A 23,121-nucleotide genomic window follows, 5' to 3' on the forward strand; every position below is an offset into this window, starting at 1 on the left:
TACAGAGTGATAAGTACATCTCCTACTACTTTATCCCTCCTAATTTAAAATAAAAAGACACACTGTATATGTTAATTTAAAATATTACAAAAATGAGTAAATATCTATGCTGTGTCAGCCACAACAGATTTTAAAACCATGATCCAATGGTAAAGCAATAAAAAAATAAAAAAGTACAAAACAAAAAGAAGAACAGTAAAATGAACAGTTTCGTAATCGCTGAAAACACAATAATTAGGTAAAACATTGTATGTATATATTAAAAAAAAAGGGCGGACGGCAAACTTGTGGAGGTAAGTCACAGTGACCCTTTATCAGATGAATTCCCCTCTGAAAGGAAGTGATTGGACATTCTGCTGTTGCCAGCGGCAGCGAAGACTTGCGAGTGGTGTGTCCCTGGGGTTTTCAAATTCAGAGAAGCCAAGCTGATTAAGCAGGTCATACACTCCGGCTCTGGCAGCCACCTACCACCAAAAACACAGGAAACACACACACACACACACACACACACGCACACACACACAGAAAGAGAGACAGAGGAGGTCAACATGTGCCAGAGACTTAAACACTGGGCATATCTGTGAGACCGCTGTATGTAACAAACTCATATTCTTGGCATTATGCATTTTACAACACAATTTCAGATTAAAGAGTGGCTTAGTGTAGAAAACAACGGCAGCAGGGAATGGGTTAAGCGTTTAACACCCCCTCCTCCCTACAAGATCACTCAATATACTAACGATTTACAATGGAATTGTGACAATAACTGTCATTAGCCTGTCATTACAGGTTTTAGAAAAACTCACACGTTAGGGGAGCTTTTTGCTTACAGTTTGCAAATAAAAAAAAACAAAAGCAAATCAAACAAACAAACAAAAAAAATGAACAATTCTGCAGGCTTAGGCCCTACTACATGATTGTTAAACTCCAAAACGTGCAGTTTGTGTACCGAAAACTGTCCTGCTGTCAAACTGACATAATATTTTGAATGTTTGCAAGACCCCTGAAGCAAAGCTTTGTCAGGAGTAACTGAAAGAGTGCTTTCAAAGAAAAAACTAGCCTCTGCCATTTTCAGTCAGGATTCATACACGGATATACAAAAGCAACACCAGACAGTAGATGGAAAAACTTTGACTGCTGCATCAATGCCAAATCAATGACATTTTACCAAGGACTTGGGGGGTGGGGGGGATAAAAAATCCCATCAAAGAGAGAGAAAAAATACGAAGGCCATGGAATTCAACCAGATCGTCGTGACGAAGTTCCTTAATTTCAAACTTTGGTTGTGGGCAAGTCCACCTTAATGTCTTTAGGTAATTCTGGGATGGTCAGAAGATTACAATATAGAACAATATGATAAATAATAATTCATTTATGCCAAGAATACAAAGACTTATCACAAAAAACAAATGCTTATAAAAATGGATGATAGATGGAACATGGCAGAGAAAGAAGCAAAATTATTGGGATGTAAACAGCATCTGGTTTAGGAACTGCAGTGATAGTCTTGCAGGTTTTTCATGTCATGCAAATGATAACACAGCTTGGTTAACAGAGCTGAAAAAGCAGAAATCAAAGAAGATCATACAATATGGTTTATCATACAGCCATTGAAAAGATTTATGAGAAAAATAGGTCAAGAAATGTAACCAGAATCCATAATCAGTAAACAATGCAAATAGTGTAGTGGTTCCAAAGTTTTTTTACAGAACTCACACAGAAATGTATCATTTACTGCAAGTAGTTCAGGCTACTACAGAAGATGAAATACAAACTAACTGAAAAGTACTGCAGTTAGGTATGTAAGAGAGAGAAGCATGTGTACTTTCTCTCCAGTGCAGGGATGCAAGCTGTGGGGTGGTCTGTTCTGCTGATAGGGAAACAGACAGACTGGGTGAACGTGCTCTTCATCTCATATTGGAATTACATGTACTATCACATGCTTGTCAGCTCCGGTGGAACTGCACAGAAGACACTGCAACAAAACTCCACCGGACTGGCCTTGTATGTCAAAAACATGCAAGCTTACAATCCAAATGTATTTATTTGGCAGATGTTTCTTGTTTCTTTTACTATGATTTGTGCATTTGATACAGAAGAATGTAGCAATGCTTGTAACTGCAACCACTTACGTATAGTGTTCTGAATGCGAAAATATTGCCCATCTGTTCATTCAATAGGCAGATCACCTCACGTTTCCGTTTTTATTATAATCAAATTAAATATAATAGTATTCTGAAGAATGTGAAGGCAGAGCAGATGTGCAAACAGCTGCATCGAACGGTCATATGTCTGTGCTTATGGAATGTATACCATCCATCAGTGAGAAATATGTTCACCAGAGATGTATTCACATTACAGTGACTAATACAGATGAATGGTTAGAGCATCAGCACTCATAAACTTTACCATTTTAGACAGACATCCTGTGTGTGTGAGCGTGTGTGTTTAACAGTTTAGAGATGTGCCTGTCCTACAGAAGAACATGCATCAGGACTGCTTTGAACTAAAAAAGCAGCTTTCAGGTTCTTAAGTTTAGAAAGCACATCAAGTCATTCAATGATACACTGCATTGCCACCTGCACTGCACTGATGGATCAGGGTAAAACAAGAGGCCTCACCTCCATCTGGAGATGAGAGAGTGCCCTGAACTTACGCAATGATTGTTTCAGAGCACAGTGTTAAACAGATTCACACAGACCCTGTCTGCATGGGTATCCATCTAACAGATCTTTATTTACACAAACAAACAAATTTAAAAAAAAAGTATTGAGCATCCGACTGTGGAACAGAGTGTTCTATATCTATGCTGCATTGTGTAACAGACTTTCAGCTCATTGTTCCCAGAGGAGAGGGTAGTAATGTGGTTGCCCCTTGACCCGGCTGTCTGTCTGCTGGTTCAGCCCATAATGATCGTGCTGTGTTCCCTTTCAGCGGGATAATGATTGGCCCTAAGGGCTCGCACAGTGGAAAGAAACAATCTGCTAGAAACCAATCGGTATCGCTCAACAGCAAACAAACAGCAACAACACAAAAAAAATGCTGCACCTCTGCTTCTGGTTAAATATTCACCAAATATGTTTATAATGTACGAAAAACAGTGTGCTTGAATATGTGGATTATTATTATGATTATTAATATTATTATTATTGTAATCATTACCAAACTGATTCACTTGCATATAATCACGTCTTTTTACGTCTTTTTTTGTCCCACTGAGAAACATAATCCTGTCATACATTTAATAAATTTGTTCTGATATCACTAGTCTGCGAGCTGATATATTTACCTATATATCTCATTTCCCTCTATATGTTTTCACAAATGCAAAAGCTCCAAGCTGTCCCTGATCCTCTGTACTCGCAGATGACTAAAAGACACATCACACTCATCATACTCACATCACATCTGCCTAAAGATTGTAATACTTGAGTGTGATAACTGGTTAATTTCTTTCTCAGATCAAGAGGAACACTGAAGCTACATGTTTCAGTTTTAATGGAGATTACTAAAAAGGTTTGCTTTGATCTGACAGTATTGGACTCTGCATTTTCTTTCTGTTTAACAACGCACTCAAATGAGTCAATATTCATAACATCCTGTGCTCCCTCCTACTGTATTGCTTTCATCTAATTCAATGCATCCCAGGCATCATCCACAGAGGACGGACTTTGTCAACCAGGCATATTTTTACATCGAACTGTTTTCATAGCAATTGTTCTTGCCTGTGTTGTAGGATAGTGTTTATGTAATAGAGGAATCCTTTCAAATCTATTAGTTCCACCTCATTGACAACAGTATGTGTTTGAAACACAACAGCTTTTTGCCAAGATGTACCTGTGTAATTTTGTGAATTTGTTTTAGACAGTTAAGTAAAGCATGAATGGAAGAACCCAGACTAAACACAATTTAGTGCTTTAATCTCAGTGATTCAATTTGTGGTTTAAAACAAACTTATGAATGAAACCACTAATTGATCAGGCTTTTTCTGTTGCTGTTAAATTATTTGAACTGAAACATTCCCAGTCTCAAACTATTTAAACTTCTTTCCAGATTACTCATTCTCCCCATTTCCTTTGATCTTAGCCATCAAGGATGAACACAATCACAAATCGAACCCTGCTTAATTAAACTTTTTTATTGTTATTATTATTTACTTGAGAAATTCCTCCATCCATCTCAGACTCTTTAACTTTAATGTCCAGATTTCTCACTATACTCACATGCTTTGATCTTGGTCATCAAAGATTACAAAGCATTAGACATGAAGACAATTATTTTCTCTGCCTCTTGTCAAAGCTCGCTTTCCTCCAAGCCTCAATTACTGACTCGTCTGTATCTTTACTGTGACAGCACAGCTGATGATGAAACAGACGAGGAGGGGAGACAACCATCTCTGACTCAAAAGGCCTCAAAGCGACAAGACCTGCCTTTTCCATTTATTTATTTATTTGTTTGTTTGTTTTTGGAAGTATGATTTTTGGTAGTGAATGGACAGGAACATGTATTGTCCTCTGGTAAACTGGGATGAGGGAACATACTGGTCATCAAACTGCTAGAAACCGTTCACCGTGGCCTGGACCTCCTTGGGCCTGGGAATTCTTGGGTTCTTGGACTCAGAAGTTTATTAAATTGCTGGATTCCAAAATCTGTCGATGACTTAATGGTCATTATTCTCTAAACAACCTTTGTGACCAACAGAGAAGGGTTACTCTGTGGGAGAAACACACACTCACACACACACACTGTGGAAAAAATAAAGCGGTGCGTCCACGCAGGGGAGGTGATGGGTGGTAAAGTGAGTGGAGCAATCATTTGTTTGGAATGCCTATAAATTCCTGTCCTGACTGTAGCCGCACAGCTGGCCAGACCTGCTCAAAGCAGACCAAACGATTTACACAGAAACAAAAACACAGCGTCCTCACATTATGAAGTTCAACGTGTGAAGGTTCAGCTCACAATAGAGCTAGAATAAGCTTGTAAATTCCAGCAGACACATCCAAATGAAACCGTGATTATGGTTCAGTGCACACAAACTGAAAAGCAGGACAGTGGGTACAGGGGGGGAAGGGGTAGGGGGTGAAAAAAAAAAAAAAAAGAAAAAGAAAAAGAAGAAGAAAAAACTGAGGCCAGGCATTTTCAGTCCTTCGTTCACCCTCCCGCTTTTGACAGATGAAGAATGAGGCAGGGCTGTCGGAGAGAAAGCATAAGCAGTACTGGTGGTGCCATACCAGTAGTTGGGTGCCTTGCTTGGTCTTAACTGCGATGGAGCTGGAAGAAGACTATGATCTGCACTCAGGCCTTAGCAGCACACCCTGAACCAAACTGTTTGAACTGGGTCCAGTTGCAAAACATTGTTTGAGCCCAGAGGCAAAAGGTTTTTTTTTTTTTTTTTTTCCATCGTCGTGTATACTAGCTGTGAAATGTAGCGTTGACAGAGTGGGAAACTTGTTGGATGGAATCTGTTCATCCCATACGGATAAATATTTAGTAAACAGTCCAGCTCTTCAGCTCAGTAACCTCAGAGACATTTCCATGAATGAATCACGACCGAGAGGAAAGATCTGGTGAGTGAAAGAGAAGGGAGGAGGGCATGAGAGCATCGGGTTGGGGGTGGTGGGTGGTGGGCGGTTTGGCGTGGAACACGGCCAGACAGTTGAATTCAGAAGAAAATAGCTGAGTTTAGAAAACACTTACAGGAGGCATTACTCATCATGTCATACAAAGTAAATACCTCAGTGACAAGAAACATTCGTGTCTGACAATTCTCCTGCCATGAAAGATCTGCATAAAAACACATGACTCTGTCAGGCATATTTTATCGCTGCCACTGTGTTATTGAAGAAAGCTGCAAAAAACAAAGCTGTTTTTTGGGGGGGGGGTTTTGAAGCACAGAGAGAAGGTACCTGAACATTCAGTTCTGTGCAGTGACTATAACAGTCAAATATGGACACCATCTGTCATCATCAGAAGACAAAATGAATATACTTAGAACTGAAGTCAAAAGTCTTGCAGTTTACAACACCACAGAATTATTCTGTACGTACTAACATACAACTGTGTCAAACTACCAAAAAAACCCCCCACAGAAATACCCTAAAACAAAATGCCCGCTCTAGATTCATATATCACTCTTATTGTTACACCGCCATAAACAATATAAATGATGCCGAGGGCTCATGTATTAAAATATCAGAATATATCACATTGTTCCACCAACTGTTTACATTCCCTAAGAATGCAAAAGAATCCATTGATTTATTGGGGAAAACAAGGGCATCGGGCAGCTAACACGTGGTGGCACTGATGTCCATTCAGGGAAAGCTCTTAGTCTATTTTAAATCATAGGACAACTGTTTGGAGAATCAAGCATTACCCTTGAAATAAGATGTATTCATTGCAGGAGGGAACAAATTCCTGCTGGCAGATTTAGATAAAGGCTCCTGACTATAAACATGTGACACATGATCACACTAGCCTGGGGTAGGACACATATATTTTTTTGTTTTGTTTTTTTTCTGACATGTCAGAGGTAATCCACGCTAACCTACCTAGAGAACTCAAGAGTATAAAGCTGAATTCAACTACAAGGCACCAGAAATACCATGCTTTTACAAATCAACACACAAACCTGCACATTGTCAAAGCATATGCTATGAAAAGCTGTAAAACACACTGACTAGCTCTCCTGAAAGTCCGATAAAACTAAAAACACTGACCGACTGTCTAACTGGGAAAAAGAGTTTTATTCAAAAGAGAATCATTCACAGTGATGAGCGAACGGCGGACATAATTTTCCAATTCTTATAGTTATTCTTATCAGTGATTTTCTGACTTCCCCAGTGGCCATATTCCCACTAGCTGTGTACTCTATGAATATCTAATCACCTGAAAAGAAATAAACTGGGGAGGGGATTGGACTTTTGTGATGTACTCATATTTTTTGATAAAAAAAACAACTACCAAGTTGGGAAAAATGTCAAAATTATATTTAACATTTTGGTCCATTATTGTTGTTGTTGTTGTTGTTGATTTCAATTAGCCTAATGGTACTGTCAGGTTAAATATTAAATTTGCAGTAAAGCACGAGACCATTCAGGGCTTTGCATCAGAGTTAAAACAAATGAAAAAAAACCCAACAATAACAAAAAAAGATCAGCCCAAGTCATGTTAGACTGAGTAAACAGATAATAGTTCTCCTGGATGTTAGGTCATCCCTGCTTTCTCTGCCACTGCGGTTCTTCAACGTAAACATTTACCCATGTGGAAACGAGAATCCAGCATCCATGTGCCTGAGACAAGTGTTATGTAGAGTGCTCACCTGGTGCATCCACACGCTGAAGGATCGCTGCCAAGAGTCCTTCTTCTCCAGATGCAGGTAGGTGTTAAAGAGGATCAGATACATGTACCGCTCCAGGTACTGTAAACTCTTCAACAACAAAGACTCCGACTCCTTCTCTGTCTTACTGCTTTTGATCTGCAGAGAGAAAAAAAACAACATTAAAAGTCATATTCTTGTCAATGGATTATTAACAGTCACATGAGGATTATGCAATAAAACACAATATTCCTCCCGTGTCGTTTCTTTAGCCAGACTACATCTATGATTCAGAGTACAGTATTTCTCAGGCTTAGGCACTCATTCCTTTTTAGTTATCCATGTAGTTATGATTTTACATGTACAAGCCAACATCAACCCTTCTATTACATAAAATGTCAAGCGTCAGTTTTTCTAATCTAACCTTGTTAAACACTGGTCCAGAGATTTGCCTAATCTTTTTCCACAAACAAGATATTCTTATCTAAATATTTAACACACCAGCGTACGCTGCTCAAGTTCTCCAATGGATCTGAGAACATCAGTGACTTCCTTTTCTGATCTCTCTGATACATTTTGTCTTGCTCACTTTCAAGTGTCCTTCTGACGTGTATCAGGAACAATGAGGCACCTGATACCCATGACACTTACTCAGAGTGAAGACAACTGAACAAAGATGCCATGTACTATTAATGAATACCTTCTCAGACAGAGTTTTTCTGTTTGTCACTGGAAGGCAGTACAGTTTGCAGGCATGGCAGAAACACAAGACCATGACAACAGACATAAGAGAAGACAAACTAAGCGGTCTGAGCTGAGCCATCTTAAACGGTTAACTTGAACGGTTCCTCAAAAGATACATAAATGAATAAAAAAACTGAAATTCTGGACTGAAATTAAGAGTTGAGCAGAGCAATTTTATTCTACTTAACGAAACGTGACTTCACATGACACAAGAGACCGACGCACAACAAAAGCATGAGTAGAAATGCAGGGACTGAAGACTGCATGTATGATACTGGAAACATCACAAATGCACTCCAGGGAGGCACATCTGGTGGAGGTATTGTTGAAAAATGAGTGAGTGGATTCATACACATTAATGGAAATATCTTCTGACCTCACTAACCTCTGCAGAGGCCACCTCTACATGACGGGGAGATTTTCCAGGACCAAAGGACAGGATGTAAAACGGGACCGTCGAAGAGGGTAGACGAGTTCCCAGCAACATCTGTATAAATGTTCCCTAAAAGCTTTACAGGGGACAGTTTGGGGAAAACTGTATAAATGTTCCCTAAAAGCTTTACAGGGGACAGTTTGGGGAAAACTGTATAAATGTTCCCTAAAAGCTTTACAGGGGACAGTTTGGGGAAAACTGAGCCAAAAGTATGTATGTACGCAAAAGCTAGTGTTTCTGTATGACATTAAATGATGAGCTGAGAGAGTGTTTAGTTCATTTGTGAAAGTCATGGGTTAAAAGAACATGCAAAATAACATATCCTGAGAAACGTTGTTTGCTTCTCAAGATAGTTTTGTTCTACGTTGATCACTTTGTTTCTAACATATCTGATGCACATATGCTATGAGCTATATCAGCAGGACATGGCGTAGCTATGGCAACCAATCAATTCTCGACTTACTCCAGATTACAGCTACACCTAAACAGATGCCACCGCAGCCAAAATGAACTATTTTGCAAGATATCTCTTAGATTGGGAAATGTATTTTATCATCATATGACATCACCGCTTTCTTCCACTCTAGTAGTACTTTGATAATACATTTGTTTGATGAACTCTTGCAGTGGAGTTGTAAGGCCCAAAAAGATATCTTGAGAGTCCTTTAAACTAACAGTGATTTGAAGCTCATTTGAACTGCATGACCCACCAGTTACAGCTGCTTACTGACTGAATTAGTATAAACAGAAAGATGGAGTGAAAATGAACTGTTTGCCCTTAGCTATAACATTAAATGTAATAAGTAATTTGTAATTGCAAGCTACATATTGCAAAAGTGTACAAGTAATATAACTCTATACAACACAGTAAGCACAGAGCACCACGCATAAATACAGAAGTCGTTAAGACAAGTTCTCTCTCAATGGAAAGAGGAAACCTCATATTTGGCCAATTCCCTTCATAGTATCCAAAACTGAAGTCTGTACAACTTAATACACACACACGTGCGCGCACGCGCATTTATTGGTGAGCGCACACATACCCTAACACACACAAACACCCGCACACACACAGAGAAAAACCTTAGCACGTAAGAACCTTGACAAAATACTAGTTTCTCAGCATGACGAGTAGACAAATACCAAAGGAAGGAATAGAGGAAGGAACCCTCAAACCTCAGGAGTTTGTCCTCTCACTGTATCTGTTATCCACTACAGGAAAGGGCTGTTTAGATCAGTGACCCCAGCATTCTGGCATGTCTGCTTCATCAGAGGAAGCTCTCTGGCTTCAGCTACACGACACTTTCTTATTCCGTAAAGCAGGACTGAGAAGCAATCTTAAGGAATGCTGTTTGTGATGGATATCACAAGAAAAGTGATCCACGGTCCAAAAAAAACCCCTAACTAATTATGTTTGGCATTGTGTATGCAAAGCAGCTTTGGAATCCATTGTTGTATTGTTCAAAGCTACAGCTATTAATTGGAATTTTGTAAAGAAAGAATATTCCATCATTAGAGTCCATATTTAAAAAACAAACAAACAAACAAACAAAAAAAACAGTGTTCAGAGACACAGGCCAAACAGAAGGGTTTCCAGCCACTAGTCCAAGCATCAGCTGAATGTGAAGCATTTGCTGTTCTGAACCACTTCAAAATATCAGTTTGCTTCTGAGATTGAACTCATGTCAGGTGTGCTTACACCTCAAAAAATCAATAAATAATTCAATAAATAAAAAAAAAAGGTGTCCGTATCTATGCCGTCTGCTGGGCAGCCTTTGAAGAAGTCTGTGTATTAGCTGAATTAATACCATGCATGAGACTGGCTCAGTTCTCTCAAAGAAAACTCTCCAAAGGTAGAGGAAGAAAGGAGTTTAGGCAGTTCACAAGAACTATCATTTTCCTCTACGGACACTCTTTAAAGAACAAGGAAATAAAATCAAAATAGAGAGAGAGAGAAAAAAAACAGTGGCCTGTCTCTCTCTCTCTCTCTCTGGGCTGCTGTTAAATTGCTTTCATATTCTGGGACAGTATACTGCAAAATTATGTGAATAATTCCTGTACAGCAGCTACGAGGTCTTCACAAAAAGTTCCTTTACAGAGAGACTAAAACCTGCCACGTTGTATTAAAAAAACGGACAGAATTCTGTTGTGTAGTGTTTCAAAAAGACAGTTCGTGAAATATTGAAAGAAATATGTAGTGTTGTATTGAAGAAGATGACAGAAGATATGTGTGATGATATTCCAAGAGAAAAGTCGTGTGTTCTTGTTTACCAGCTACATGTCTAATGAAAGAATAACAGTGAAGTGAATAACCTGTCAGCTAGCTGTTAAGCGTGTACACAAAAGAGCATTTGGTTTTAGTGGGATCTTACTAAACTGCTCCTGATGACTATTCTCCTCCTAGTTTGTTCAAAAACACAACACATGCTCACGCTGAAAGAAGGGTGCCAAAAAACTCCTGACTTTCCCTCATCTCCAAAACAGAGTGTAGAGGCAAAGATCTCAAAGATCTCTTCACGGACAGGAAGCTGATAGGCTGACAGGTCCTGAGCTGGGACACTACTGGAACAAAAGAATGGACCTTGTACTACATAACTATCCTGGAACTTTTTCTTCAGAATGAGTCTAGTCAATGTGTGGTCCTCATAGGTAAGAGTAAAACAGATGCCAGAAACCAAAAAGCGCATAGTGTATTTCATCATCCTCAAAGACAGCAGAAATGCTTGATGCTCTGTGGCATATGAGGTGTTTGCAATGCAAATGCATCACTGCAAATATATTATTATGTATTTATTTTTGGTCAGTGTTACAAATCTAGACCCAGTCTTGACTGTTTGGGCATCCAGACTTGACACACTGTGTGATTTCACTCTTTTGACTCAGTTTGGTTTGTCCTTTCTTCACTGATGCGTAGATATGTGAGAGGAGGGGAGAAAATTAGCCCAACATCCAAGCTTTAGTGTCAGACACTGGCTGAGAAACATGGACCTGCTGCTGTGTCTTATGACAGCTGCCAATGTGCTTCTAATTCATCAAAGTGAATCTTCACCAGCAGTCAAGGCCCTGTGCCCTCCTGACCGTCACTGGAATGGGCAGTGATGACCAGTTATTTTTTTGAAGTTTTACTGCGAAGCGTACAAAAGACTCAAGTTCTAAATCAGTGTGATTCTTTATGATTGCCACTCAGTGCTAAGAGATGACACCCAGTCAGGGTCCATGGCAGAACGTAATCAAGTGGAAAAGTGGCTCCTTCACACAGCCAGGAAAAGCAGGTCAAGAGCTAGAAGTGCACACAGAAAGAACTAAAACAACTGCTCATGTACAGAGATTAATCCTTTTTGAAGAGTCTTCACTGAGCCTTCCTAAAGGAAATAACCCCCCCCACCCCCCACCCCCCACTCCCGCCCAAAACCTTTTCACAGCTTATTAAGGAAACTTTTGTAAAAAGCAGTTGAAGACATTACAAGAAATTGATATTTTTTCTTATCTTTTCAAATATTTTATCCAAGAAAGTAAATCTAACATAGTTTGCAACTCTTAATGTTTGCAATTGGAGCCTGGCCACTATGTTGACATTCTTGAGAGGTTTTTTTCCTTAAATTTTTTTTTCAGATTATTTACAAAGATGTTCCTTTTAACAGCTATAGGATAAAAGGATAAAATATTGGTCTAATATAGCATAACGTCGGCAGTCTGCAAACTGAAGATACCGCAACATAACATGCATCTTTACCATACATCAAAGCCTTTGTCAGTTACTTTACATTATCACAAGAATATATGAATTTCAAAAGCAAAAATAAAAAAAAACAACCCCAACAAACCAAAACTGTGTACTAAGCAGAGCATGGAGCCTGACTGATAAGTGCTCCCCACTGGTGGGGTTGATGTTGGCAGTGTGAGTACTGGAAGGAGCCTGTTTTGAAATGCATATGGAAACCATTGGGACCCTCCTGCCAGAGATCTATGCCTTGGTAACAGTCATGGCTACCTCCCTCCACCCCCCAAGGTGGAACTGCAGTTATCCTGGCACTGTGGGTGAAGCAATGGGGGGTTATCTGCTCCAGGGCACAAATGTCTAACAACATCTTTGAAGCACAACTGCATCCAAAAAATATGCTGTTTAATGTGTTACGGTCTGCTTTAAGTACATTTCAAATTTCCATCTAATGAGTGCAAACTAACAAACAAAAAAAACAAGACACCAACCAGCGCAGACAAAAACAAGATGCATAACTTTGAGGATAAAGTCCAGAAGTCTCTTGTGATGTCGGCGTTTCATTTTTTTTTCCTCTTGAGACTGAGTTATGCGCGTGTGTTTTCTCAGTTTTGTGGAAAAGCAGTCAAAATGGGTGAACCCTAATCACCCTCCACCCCCTGTACTCCCAGGAGGATCTGAGGGCTTTGCTGCCATAGCCTTGTTACTCTCTCACACACACACAGAGTCTGTCTGCATGCACACTGTGCCAGTGCCTGGCAGCCATGTGTGTGCAACCCACAGCGACCCTCCCCCAAGCTCGCTCATGCTTTCTCTCGCTGTCTCACACACACACACACACACACACACACACAAAAAGTATTATGATAAGCGTGACTGCAGTCCTCACACCTCAAGCATCAGCATGAACTCACACCTGCATGCACACACATATACACACCCACTCTCATACACACCCACTCTCTTTCTCAATCTCTCTCTCACACTTGCACACACACACATGCACACACACTCACTCTCAATCTCTCTCTCTCACACACACACACACACATGCACACACACTCTCATTCTCAATCTCTCTGTCTCACACACACACACACACTCTCATTCTCAATCTCTCTCTGTCTCTCTCACACACACACACACACACTCTCATTCTCAATCTCTCTCTGTCTCTCTCACACACACACACACACACTCTCATTCTCAATCTCTCTCTGTCTCTCTCACACACACACACACACACTCTCATTCTCAATCTCTCTCTGTCTCACACACATACACACACACTCTCATTCTCAATCTGTCTCTCTCTCTCACACACAAGCACACACACACACACTAACACTCAATATCTCTCTTTGTAATATACACATACACTAGCACAGACACATACACAAGCACACACAAGCAGGCAATCACACACACACAAACAGGCGCGCGCACGCACCAGAAAAACTTCTCTGCTTTCTTCACGCCATCCAACAGTATTTGAGGCACCACAAGAGCATCACCATGAACTCATATGTGAACACACAAACACAGAAGGACACACACACACAGATACAAACAGCCGATAACATTTTTCATATTTACACCTCCTTCCAAAGTGTGCGCGCATGTGTGTGTCTGTGTGGCTCCTTGTGGAGTTTTATAGACTTACAGTGCTTGATCTGACGGGAGAAAAGGTTTGGTTTGACTTTTTAGAACACCACATGCACTGAGGCTCTCAAATTCCTTCCAACAGGGTTAGGAGGGGAAAAAAATACACACTCCTTCACATTTTCCAGGTAGAACGACAGCATGACACAAAAGCACAGGCTGCTTGAGACCTTAATCAAAGCAAAAACAAACAGTTACCTTCTTTTACCTGAAATCATAAGGTTAACCACACACTCATCAACTCTACCTGAAGGTTACACAACCTGATTCAGTCTGCTGCCATGTACCACATAATAGCGACAGCGAACGGGTTGAAACAATTACGGCAAATTGCAGGCAGCTGGCACGAGGCTAAACAGCAGAGCAGAGCAGCTGAGGAGACACTTCAGCGCAGTGAGATAGCGCACTGTTGTGATGTTTAGAGGTTTAAGCAACGGCGGGGGAAAAGCAGTCAGGCAAAGGGGCTTTTCCATCGACAGCCCACTGTGAGCAGCCGCGGTTTGAGAGATCTGCTCACGTGCATCGTGCACACTGACAACGCTGCCTCTACCAGATAAATTGTGTCACAGCATTACGGGGAAGAGAGGGAAAAGCTAGATTCTTTCCATTCCATGAAAGAAAAACGAGTCTTGGGCTTTGCAAAGTGTGAAGAAAGAATGTGGGGGGGTGGGGGGAGGGGGTGTTCCAGGAGGATACCGATGTCATTTTTAAATTCACTTCTCTGTCACACTGTTTTATTTTTTTTTGGGGGGGGGGGGGGGGGGGGGGGTTTGGTGTGGGGTTGGTGGTTAAGAAAAATTTTAAAAGCAGGTTACCCCAGTCTCAATGATTCAGCTGAAATCACAGAGTAAACTGATTTAGAAACAGACTTTAAAAAAAAACAATCAATACCAAGCCTTTCTAAACGACAGGTGGTAAAAGTTTACTTTCTTATAGCATTAAAACCAGGGGTTCATTTTTGGAACAATCTGTCTTATTCCCAGGCTGTTGATAATAAAGAGCTTCCTCACACCAGTAAATATGAAGCATACTGAGAGAGAGAGAGAGAGAGAGAGAGAGAGAGAGTAAAAGGGGAAACAATTTTCTTCTTTGTCATCCCACGTTTCTCCATACTCTTCTCTGAAGATCTCACACCTAAGAGACCATCAAAAGTCAGATGGAACACCACTAAACCACTAAAAAAGCCTTCTGCTACCATGGCCCCTTTCCTTCTGTTGGCCTGTCTGGGACAAAAAGGCCCCAGCTGTCCTGGCCTTGTTCACTGTCAAAGGTGAAAGCCATAACTCTGCCAGCTTTTGAGTGGACATGATGGATTCCCTGTGAACGGTCGAGTGTGCTGTGGAAACAGGGCACGGCCAGAGAGTGCGCTGCATTCCACTGCTGAGGGAGCCAGGCTGTGTAGGAGGTGACCGTGGTCGTTATAGAAGTGTGTGTGTGTGTGTGTGTGTGTGTGTGTATTTGTTTTATCACCTCACAAACACTTGGAGAAACTGAGCATTTCCTTCTCTCATCGTTTAGATGTCGTCTCTCTGCTCACATGCATACATACGGTTTCCAGAGGCTTCGGGGAAAGCATTCTGGACTTTGCTTTGAGAGGAGTGTGCACAGATGCGCTGCTTTGTGTGGAACAATCTACCGCAGGTTGAGTTTGTACATCCTTTAAAAAGAGGACCCCCCCCCCCACCCATGGAGATTGCTTTATGTGTACTTGAGCCTACCCCCCACCTCCAAAAAAAACCCCACAAAAGTTTACTAGAAATTTACCCAACTACCTCAATCCCTGCCACATGCTGTTCACTATGCATTACCTGTGACATCACTATGAATTTTCTCTCATGACACTACTGCGTAAAAAAAAAAAAAACCTCTAAAACACATTTGTATTCTTATCTCTGTATAATTTCTCTCTTTTATTGCTTTTAGTGCCAAACAGGCTGAGTCTAACAGTCACAGTCACAAAGCTTTGGGCTTACTCCTGTCACACTCACATTCTCCTGTCTCCATGGAGACTGTCCCCAGACATGCCTTTTCTATGCCCTGCATCTATCCCACTGATTATACTCCATTAAACTTAGCCCAATACCCCATTAAACTTTCATCAAGAAACCAAAAACACAGTCCTCACACACACTCCACATGCAGTATTCAACCAATAAAAATCAGATTTTTACATGTCAAGAAATATTTTAAAGTTTCCAGGAGAGACTGTTAAAGCACGTGAGTAGACGGATCAGATGTAAACGTTATGCAGATAATCAGAGAGTCTTTTTCATTTGAATCTGAATAATAAGGATGAAGTTCTGTTGACTCCCATTCAAATGAACTTCACAGACATTTACAAGCCTCTTAACATCCACTCTAAATACCAATTAAAGCCCTCAGAAAATCAACTGGGGCTATTTTGTCTCGGTTTAAGGAGCCTAATACAATTGCTACTGAAACCACATCTGAGCCTGTGGCTTCAAGGGCAATAAATCATTAAATGAATCTTATTAATCAGGAATGAAAAAAAAAAGTTGTTTCTTTTCTTTAAGTGTGACTCCAGTGGAAAGGCCTGGGTGGGGTAAAGGAGACCTCCCCACAGTGATATGTATCAAAAGAACCGGCTGTAGAACAACAGTAGGGAATAAGAGTCTCTGGGCTAATGGACCAGTCTACCTGACATGCTCTCTATTACCAGAGCTCAGGGCCATGAAAAAACAAAAAGAAAAAAAAAAAACGACCAAGGCTCCACTGTATCTGATTGCACTTCCCCGCCGGGTTAGTACAGCCAGCCAATCAACCTGTTAACTGTACACTTGTGGACTGTATGTGTGGTGTGTGTGTGCGTGTATGTTTGTGTTTGAGCTTGTCAGCCCCTCTTTTGTTATGTTGCTTAGAAAAAAAAAAGGATGGAAACAGCCTCATTAGCGTCTTTGATTTCCTCTACTGAAACGCTGTCAAACATACGTTTCACACACTCAGCAAGGCGCTGTGTAACGACAGGACCCTACAGACGATACACACGCTGTGATTGGTCAAGTGAGTAAGTATTTGTGCTTTCAAGCTGAATGCCAAACATCAGTTGTACGAGACAAGAAACATGAGAGTCCATGTAAAGAAGTCTCAACAACTGCAATCCAGAACAATTCCTAGAAGTCCCTGAGCAACAAATTATCATTTAGTTCACTTAATTACAGCTTTGGAAAAAAACAAACAAAAAAACAAAAAAAATAACTGACAAACTTAAAATGCAGTGGCATTTGTCATCCCTGCTTTAAATTAGTGGGTGTCATATCTATGTTTAATAAGTGTACTGGGTAAATGCTACCCAGCATGCAGCTGTGTTATATTCACACTGCTGGTGCATATCAATAAGCAAGTATTATACGCTTCTCTTCACAGAGAATGCGTGATAAAACAGAGAAATTATGTCAGTTTTACAGCACACGCATTGGGAAATTCATTAAAATACGCACAAACATGCACTAAAGCAGGCACTCACACACACACACACACACGCACGTACACGCACCCCAGATCTTCACATTTCATCTCTTGTGTCAATGTTGAGAATCTTACGCAAATGAGGATGGAACCTGTGGTCAAGAAAGGCTCACATCATTAGGTACTGAATCTCAAAGCTTCTCTGGTATATTCAATCTTCTGTGAAAAATGTAACACATAGTGTGGAGTACCCTTAAGAGTCCTCAAGCATTGCTTTGATAATCAAAGCTCCAAAGAGGTCTAAATGAGAGAGCTTTCACATGGGTGCACCTTCAACCCTTGTAAGAACGAGTGTTTCTCCCAACATCTCTAATCTGCATTATGATTAACATTGTTATAAAAGATCCAACCTGTTTATCTTCACTTGAATTCAACCCAGAACCAAGAGACAGAGAAAGACAGAAAATAAACAGCTTTGCTGAAAGATAAATACAGTTTAGCACCTCCGTGAAATTACTTAGCCATGTTGAATCAACAAGTTTAGGAGCTTGGAAATGTAACATCATTCATCATCACTTTTTGGGATAACTGTTGACACCAAAGATGTCACGCTTTTTAAAATGGCTGTCTGAAAACCTGGGAAAAAAAAAAAAAAAGAACTTATTAGTTATGCGGTAATGAGGTAATGAAGAACGCCCCTCCCTGTGTGGGAATAGAGTTGGATCAGCGTGAGAGGTAGGGCATTATCTCTCTTTTTGGCAAGGTCACTGAGGATTCATAAACCACCTTCCCAGTTTCTCCCACAGCATGCTCTCTGCAGGCCAGCACAGTCAGTGTCTATGGTCTCTGATTAGCTGATGAAGTATTAAGATTAAAAAAAAAAGTCTTATACTTTCAATGAAGCCACATTTCAAACACAAAGCTTGTACCTGACTTTCTTTCACTGGTATAAGGTGGCTACAATATTTAATGGCATTTATATGAACACTGAGGAATAGAAGGATTGCTGATGGTCTGACAGAAAAGAAAGATTGTCTAAAATGCCAAAGAAAAAAAAAAACCCTTTTGGAAACAGCAACGCGGAGAGAATCTGATGAGAAAGGTGCACTCTGGCTCATGCACAGCGACTCGTAAATCTAGGCACACGAGCTGAGAGCGGAGGAAGAAAAGGGCAGTGACGTCACTCAGGGAGCTTTGGCTCTTGACCGAGCGATTTCTTCTTTTGTAATTATATTGAGCATCACTTCCTTCAGCTGTTACATTCCGAGCCACAAATCAGCAACATGAGTGGGAGTGACGGGCGAATAAGTCTAGTAATCCCAATCAGAAGCTTGACCTTAAGAGAAATCTTCTCTGAACGGAGGCCATCTTTCAGATGACTGCCAGACAGAATAACACAGGCGTCCACTTTTTCTTTAACGCTGCAATTTTTTTTTAAGCTGTAATAATTTTCAGCAATGGGCCATTGGCCATAAACACAGTAATCAAAGTGATAGATCATCTGGCCTCAGAGACTAAAGCCTGTCCTTTTATTTATTTATTTTTTCTGTTTGCATTCGTAACGTCTTTTGAAAAGAACACAGGGCCTCATGGAGCATGTCGAGAGAGGACGGAGATATCTTGATGGTTTTAGCAGATCCCCTCAGTCCCATTCCTCTCTTTTCCAAGCCACAAATGCAAACGTGACTCAAAGCGGACGACCAGAAGTCACTGCGTTCTTAGGAGTCCTTATGCATTCATTTATTAGGATGCTGAAGAATGAAGACCCAAAGTCCACACACTTCTGTGAAATGATTAACAGACATCTGGAGGGGTGGGATGGGGGGGGGGGGGGGGTGTTCACATGTTTTGCTATCTGTGTCAGTAAACTCCCTTAGTCACACACCTAATAACAGGAAGCTTTCCATCAACTCCTCCTTTTCAATCAATGGTTGGTCATTAATAAATTAATCAACATTCATCAGAAGCATACAAAGCTCCTGTGTTATTACATAAGGTTTCTAACGATGATTACACATTCTGAACAGCACCAATGTAACCTCCTTGACACTTAAGGAATAAATGAAATCCTTTGAAAAAAAAAAATATATATATACACATACATATACATATATACATACATATGTATATGTGTGTGTGTGTGTGTGTATATATATGCTCATACATATGCACATAAATATATATATACATATATGTGTGTGTGTGTGTGTGTGTGTGTGTGTATATATATTCATTCATTTCTCTTCAAATATAATACATATACAGATACACACATATATATACATATATATTTTTTTTTTCATTCATTTCTCTTCATAAGAAAATCAGAAACAATAAAGGATGAGTGGTCCTGAGAGGGAAATCATTTCAGCCTCTGTACACTCAATAGGGATGACAAGTGAAGTATTGATCCTTTTTTTTTCCCCTTGAGGTTACGCAACCGCTCTGAGACGCTCAGACTCAAAATTATATGGGCTGAAAGGAACCCAGCAGGAGGGTAAAGGGGGAAGTTAAGAAAAAATGCTTTTCTTCACTTTGCAAGCACCAAGCACTTTAACCCCTGTTTCTGCTGGCTAAGAGCACGTAGATAGCTTGGTCTCAAGCAGCAGGATACTGCCGTGAATCCTCTGTTTAGCACTCTGGCTAAATGCCATGCCCACGCAAATACAACAAAGTAGTATTTAAGTTCAATAAACAGGGGTTTCCAGAAAAATCAATGTCCGTAATTAACAGCCTAGTTGTTTTTTTTTTTGTGTATTGTGATCAATGTCATGTGAAACCCATGTTAATTAAATTTCTAATTAGGTCTCAGTTGGAGATTATATTGACAGATCCTTTGCAGACTTTCATCTCTGGGGACTACAAAACTGCTTCTCCAGCAAGACCAAACTCTACCATGGAGCACTGTAAATCTACTGCATTTCCCATTTGCATATTGTCTAGTCCAACAAGGATTATGCTTTCCAGAGTCTCTCACTTTCTCACAACCTAATGTCAGTAGGAAAGGAGGCACTTGTTGAAAACTATTGCAATATGATGACAAGAAGAGGTGTATTTTTTTAGTGTTAATTCTTCATAGTTTCACAACTGTTTCTTCTTCATTTCTTTATACAAGCATAAACTAGAAGTCACTTAGATGTCTTAGGAAGAGGGCTGGCAGGGAGGAGTTGTTTTTTTTTATTTAAATGCAGTTTACATTAAAAAAAATTCACCCTCATGTGAATGAAATTAACATAAATTGTCTTGAAAGCTACAACGTTATGATGCGATTATATAGCTTGTGGGATGGGCCTTGTGTACTGGCAGAGAGGTAGCTGTTGCTGTGTCATTCAAACCTGTTTTGTTTGCAGTGTCTGACCTGTCCTCACATACAAGCTATACCCTCTCATCTGGAGCACGGGGGAAAGAGCTGTGCCCATCACAGGCAGCACCAGGCATCCTTTCCACATAACCCAAATGATTGGCGTTTGTGCCCGGAGGGGTGGGGGGTGGGGGGGGTTGTCTGTCTGCCTGCTGTGCCATTCTTAGTATTATCTCAAAAGAGCTCCAGGGGCATGGGATGAGGGGGTGGGGTGGCTTGCTAATTTTACATTTTGTTGAAAATCGAACCCCCCCGCTTTGGAGAAATCCCTCAGATACCACGAGCACAAGATCTGTGGGGGCACTGCTTGAACGGTCGGTTTTTTAGTGTTGTTATTCCCGGTCTGAAAGCACAGGCAATGATAGGTTTAGTGTGGACGGGACAGGAAATCATGGTCAATCTTGTGTTTTGGCCGCAGCATGACAGGCAGGAAGAACAGCAGAAAGGAGGGGGCTGAAGTATGGGGGGGGGGGTTGGAACAATGAGGGATGGAAGCCACTGAGGGGTGAAAAAGACTGTTCAAAACTATCCCATATGATGAGGTAAATAATTCTGGATGTGTCATTTTTCTGGACATCAATTCCTTTAGCATGCAAGTTTGGTTACTTTGGGCAAAATCCTGCTCTCCATCAAGTCCAAGAACCACTGACAAAATGTTGTGCTGTTCCTGAAATGGGAACTCAAGCTCACCATCATAATAATTTGGTACATACTACAGCAAAATTGGGCTTTTGCAAACCAGCTGTCCAACCCAAATGTCATACGAGAGGCTTTTTAGCAAATTAATAGGCACGGCATATCTTTTCAAGAGAGGAGAGGTACACAAGAACAAGCAACCCCCTCGATGTCACTGCTTTGATTTTCTCCATGAACCTTCTTTCTATCCTCCCCCTTTTTTTCCCTTTAACCCCACAGGCTTTCAGACAAGGCACTCCTATACTCCAAAGAGCATCTAGAGAGTGCCTTTCAAGCCTAGCATAGCTGTCATCAAACATATGACAGGTGGGAAAAGACAACTGCCACCATTATCATCAATGAAAGAGATTTTTATCACCGTGACCATGTCAGATCACTACATCGTTCTGATAAGAGAAAGCTCTTCTCCCTGGAAATCCAATCCTTCATCTGCTGGCGCGAGTCATCAGTCCAAACTCATCAGGGATTGAAGTTTCAGCCCCAAGGAAGAGTGTTTCAACATAACAAACAGGTCCTTAACAATGACACTGATGGTTAATCAGACCACCAAAAAATACCTCCTGCACTGGCTGATAACCGTTCAAATTACTTCAGAAACAATTTGGCCAAAGGTGCAGAATCAACATGTGTTCTACAGGTAACTTCAGATGGAGCTCTAAGATTTTTTTTTTTATACCTTTAAAATTTTCAGCTGATGAGCAAAGACAGCTCTTGGGGGAGCAGTAAGTGGAAAGGAAAAAAATTGCAGGGCTTTCAAATCTCTGGCAGAGAGGGGCGCAAACGGCGAAAAGATATCAGAACAAACACTCCAGCAAGAGCAGCAGGAAGCCAATTGTCGCACTCTTCCAGGCGACAAAATTTTCTCTTTCCTGTCACTTAATCGTAAAAAGTGCACCGGCTCTTTTGACAAACCCACGTCTGATATGAACAGCTACGGAGTGGCAGAAGCTGTAGATGTTTCCCACAGAGAAAAGCCTCTGATAAAAGACCATTAGGCTGACAGCTCCAATGAGTCTACAAGGGCTTCCAATAAAAAGAAGCATTGCTGGCAGTACGGAGAACGAGGGGCGACATACTTTTTTTTACGAGGCAGCACACATCATTTTCAGTCACTTCAAGCTGTGGGATCCTCTTGTCTTTTAAACAAATAAGTGATAGCATGCAATCACACTCAGAACAGCTGTGTGCTCCATTAAAGACCAGCCCCTCCCGGTCACTTTCTCTACAAAGTACCGACATGTACGTCCATTCATTGTGCTTGTGGTTCCTTAGACAAACTGGGCCTTTTAAGTGACCCTGGCAACATTCACAGAAAACTCAAGCTTTGGCCAAGACTACCTGGAGTTATTTGCAGCAAAAGTCACTGGGCCAAGAATTCACCTGCACCTGCTTTGACAGGACCCAGGAGGTACCACTCAGGCACCCTCCTCCAAATCATTTTAAGTCTTGTAGGCAACCATGGTAAATATTTCTTCTGGCTGAAGTATTTCCCTCTTCCTTGGACGTGGCTAGGGGCATAAGAAATCAAATATACCACTTCTCCTCCTACACTTCATTTCACTCTGTCACTTTTTCTCTCCATTTCTCTGAGTTTTTTTCTTCTTTAACCAACCCTGAGGCCAACCTGAACCTGAGAGAAATGGGTTTGCTTTACACTGGCTGTTTTTCTGCCAAGGTGCCCCTCTACCGTGTCAAACTGCGGTCCAAATGGATGGCACATTCAAAAGCAGACTGAATGTTCTCCAAATGTACCACATCCACCT

General features: G+C 40.8%; 1 protein-coding gene across 1 annotated transcript in view; it reads right to left on the reverse strand.

Moving 5' to 3' along the window:
• Nucleotides 1-314: 314 nt before the first annotated feature.
• Nucleotides 315-23,121, reverse strand: part of pald1a (phosphatase domain containing paladin 1a) — a 42,660-nt gene continuing 19,853 nt past the window's right edge. Inside the window, exons 18-19 of the mRNA XM_030775695.1 lie at nt 7,322-7,477; nt 315-464 (exon numbers count right to left, since the gene is read on the reverse strand). Coding sequence (XP_030631555.1) covers nt 315-464; nt 7,322-7,477 — 306 coding nt within the window. The remainder of the gene's footprint in view (nt 465-7,321; nt 7,478-23,121) is intronic.

The sequence above is a fragment of the Chanos chanos genome, chromosome 5 (genome assembly GCF_902362185.1).
Source record: "Chanos chanos chromosome 5, fChaCha1.1, whole genome shotgun sequence".
Taxonomy (NCBI): Eukaryota; Metazoa; Chordata; class Actinopteri; order Gonorynchiformes; family Chanidae; genus Chanos; species Chanos chanos.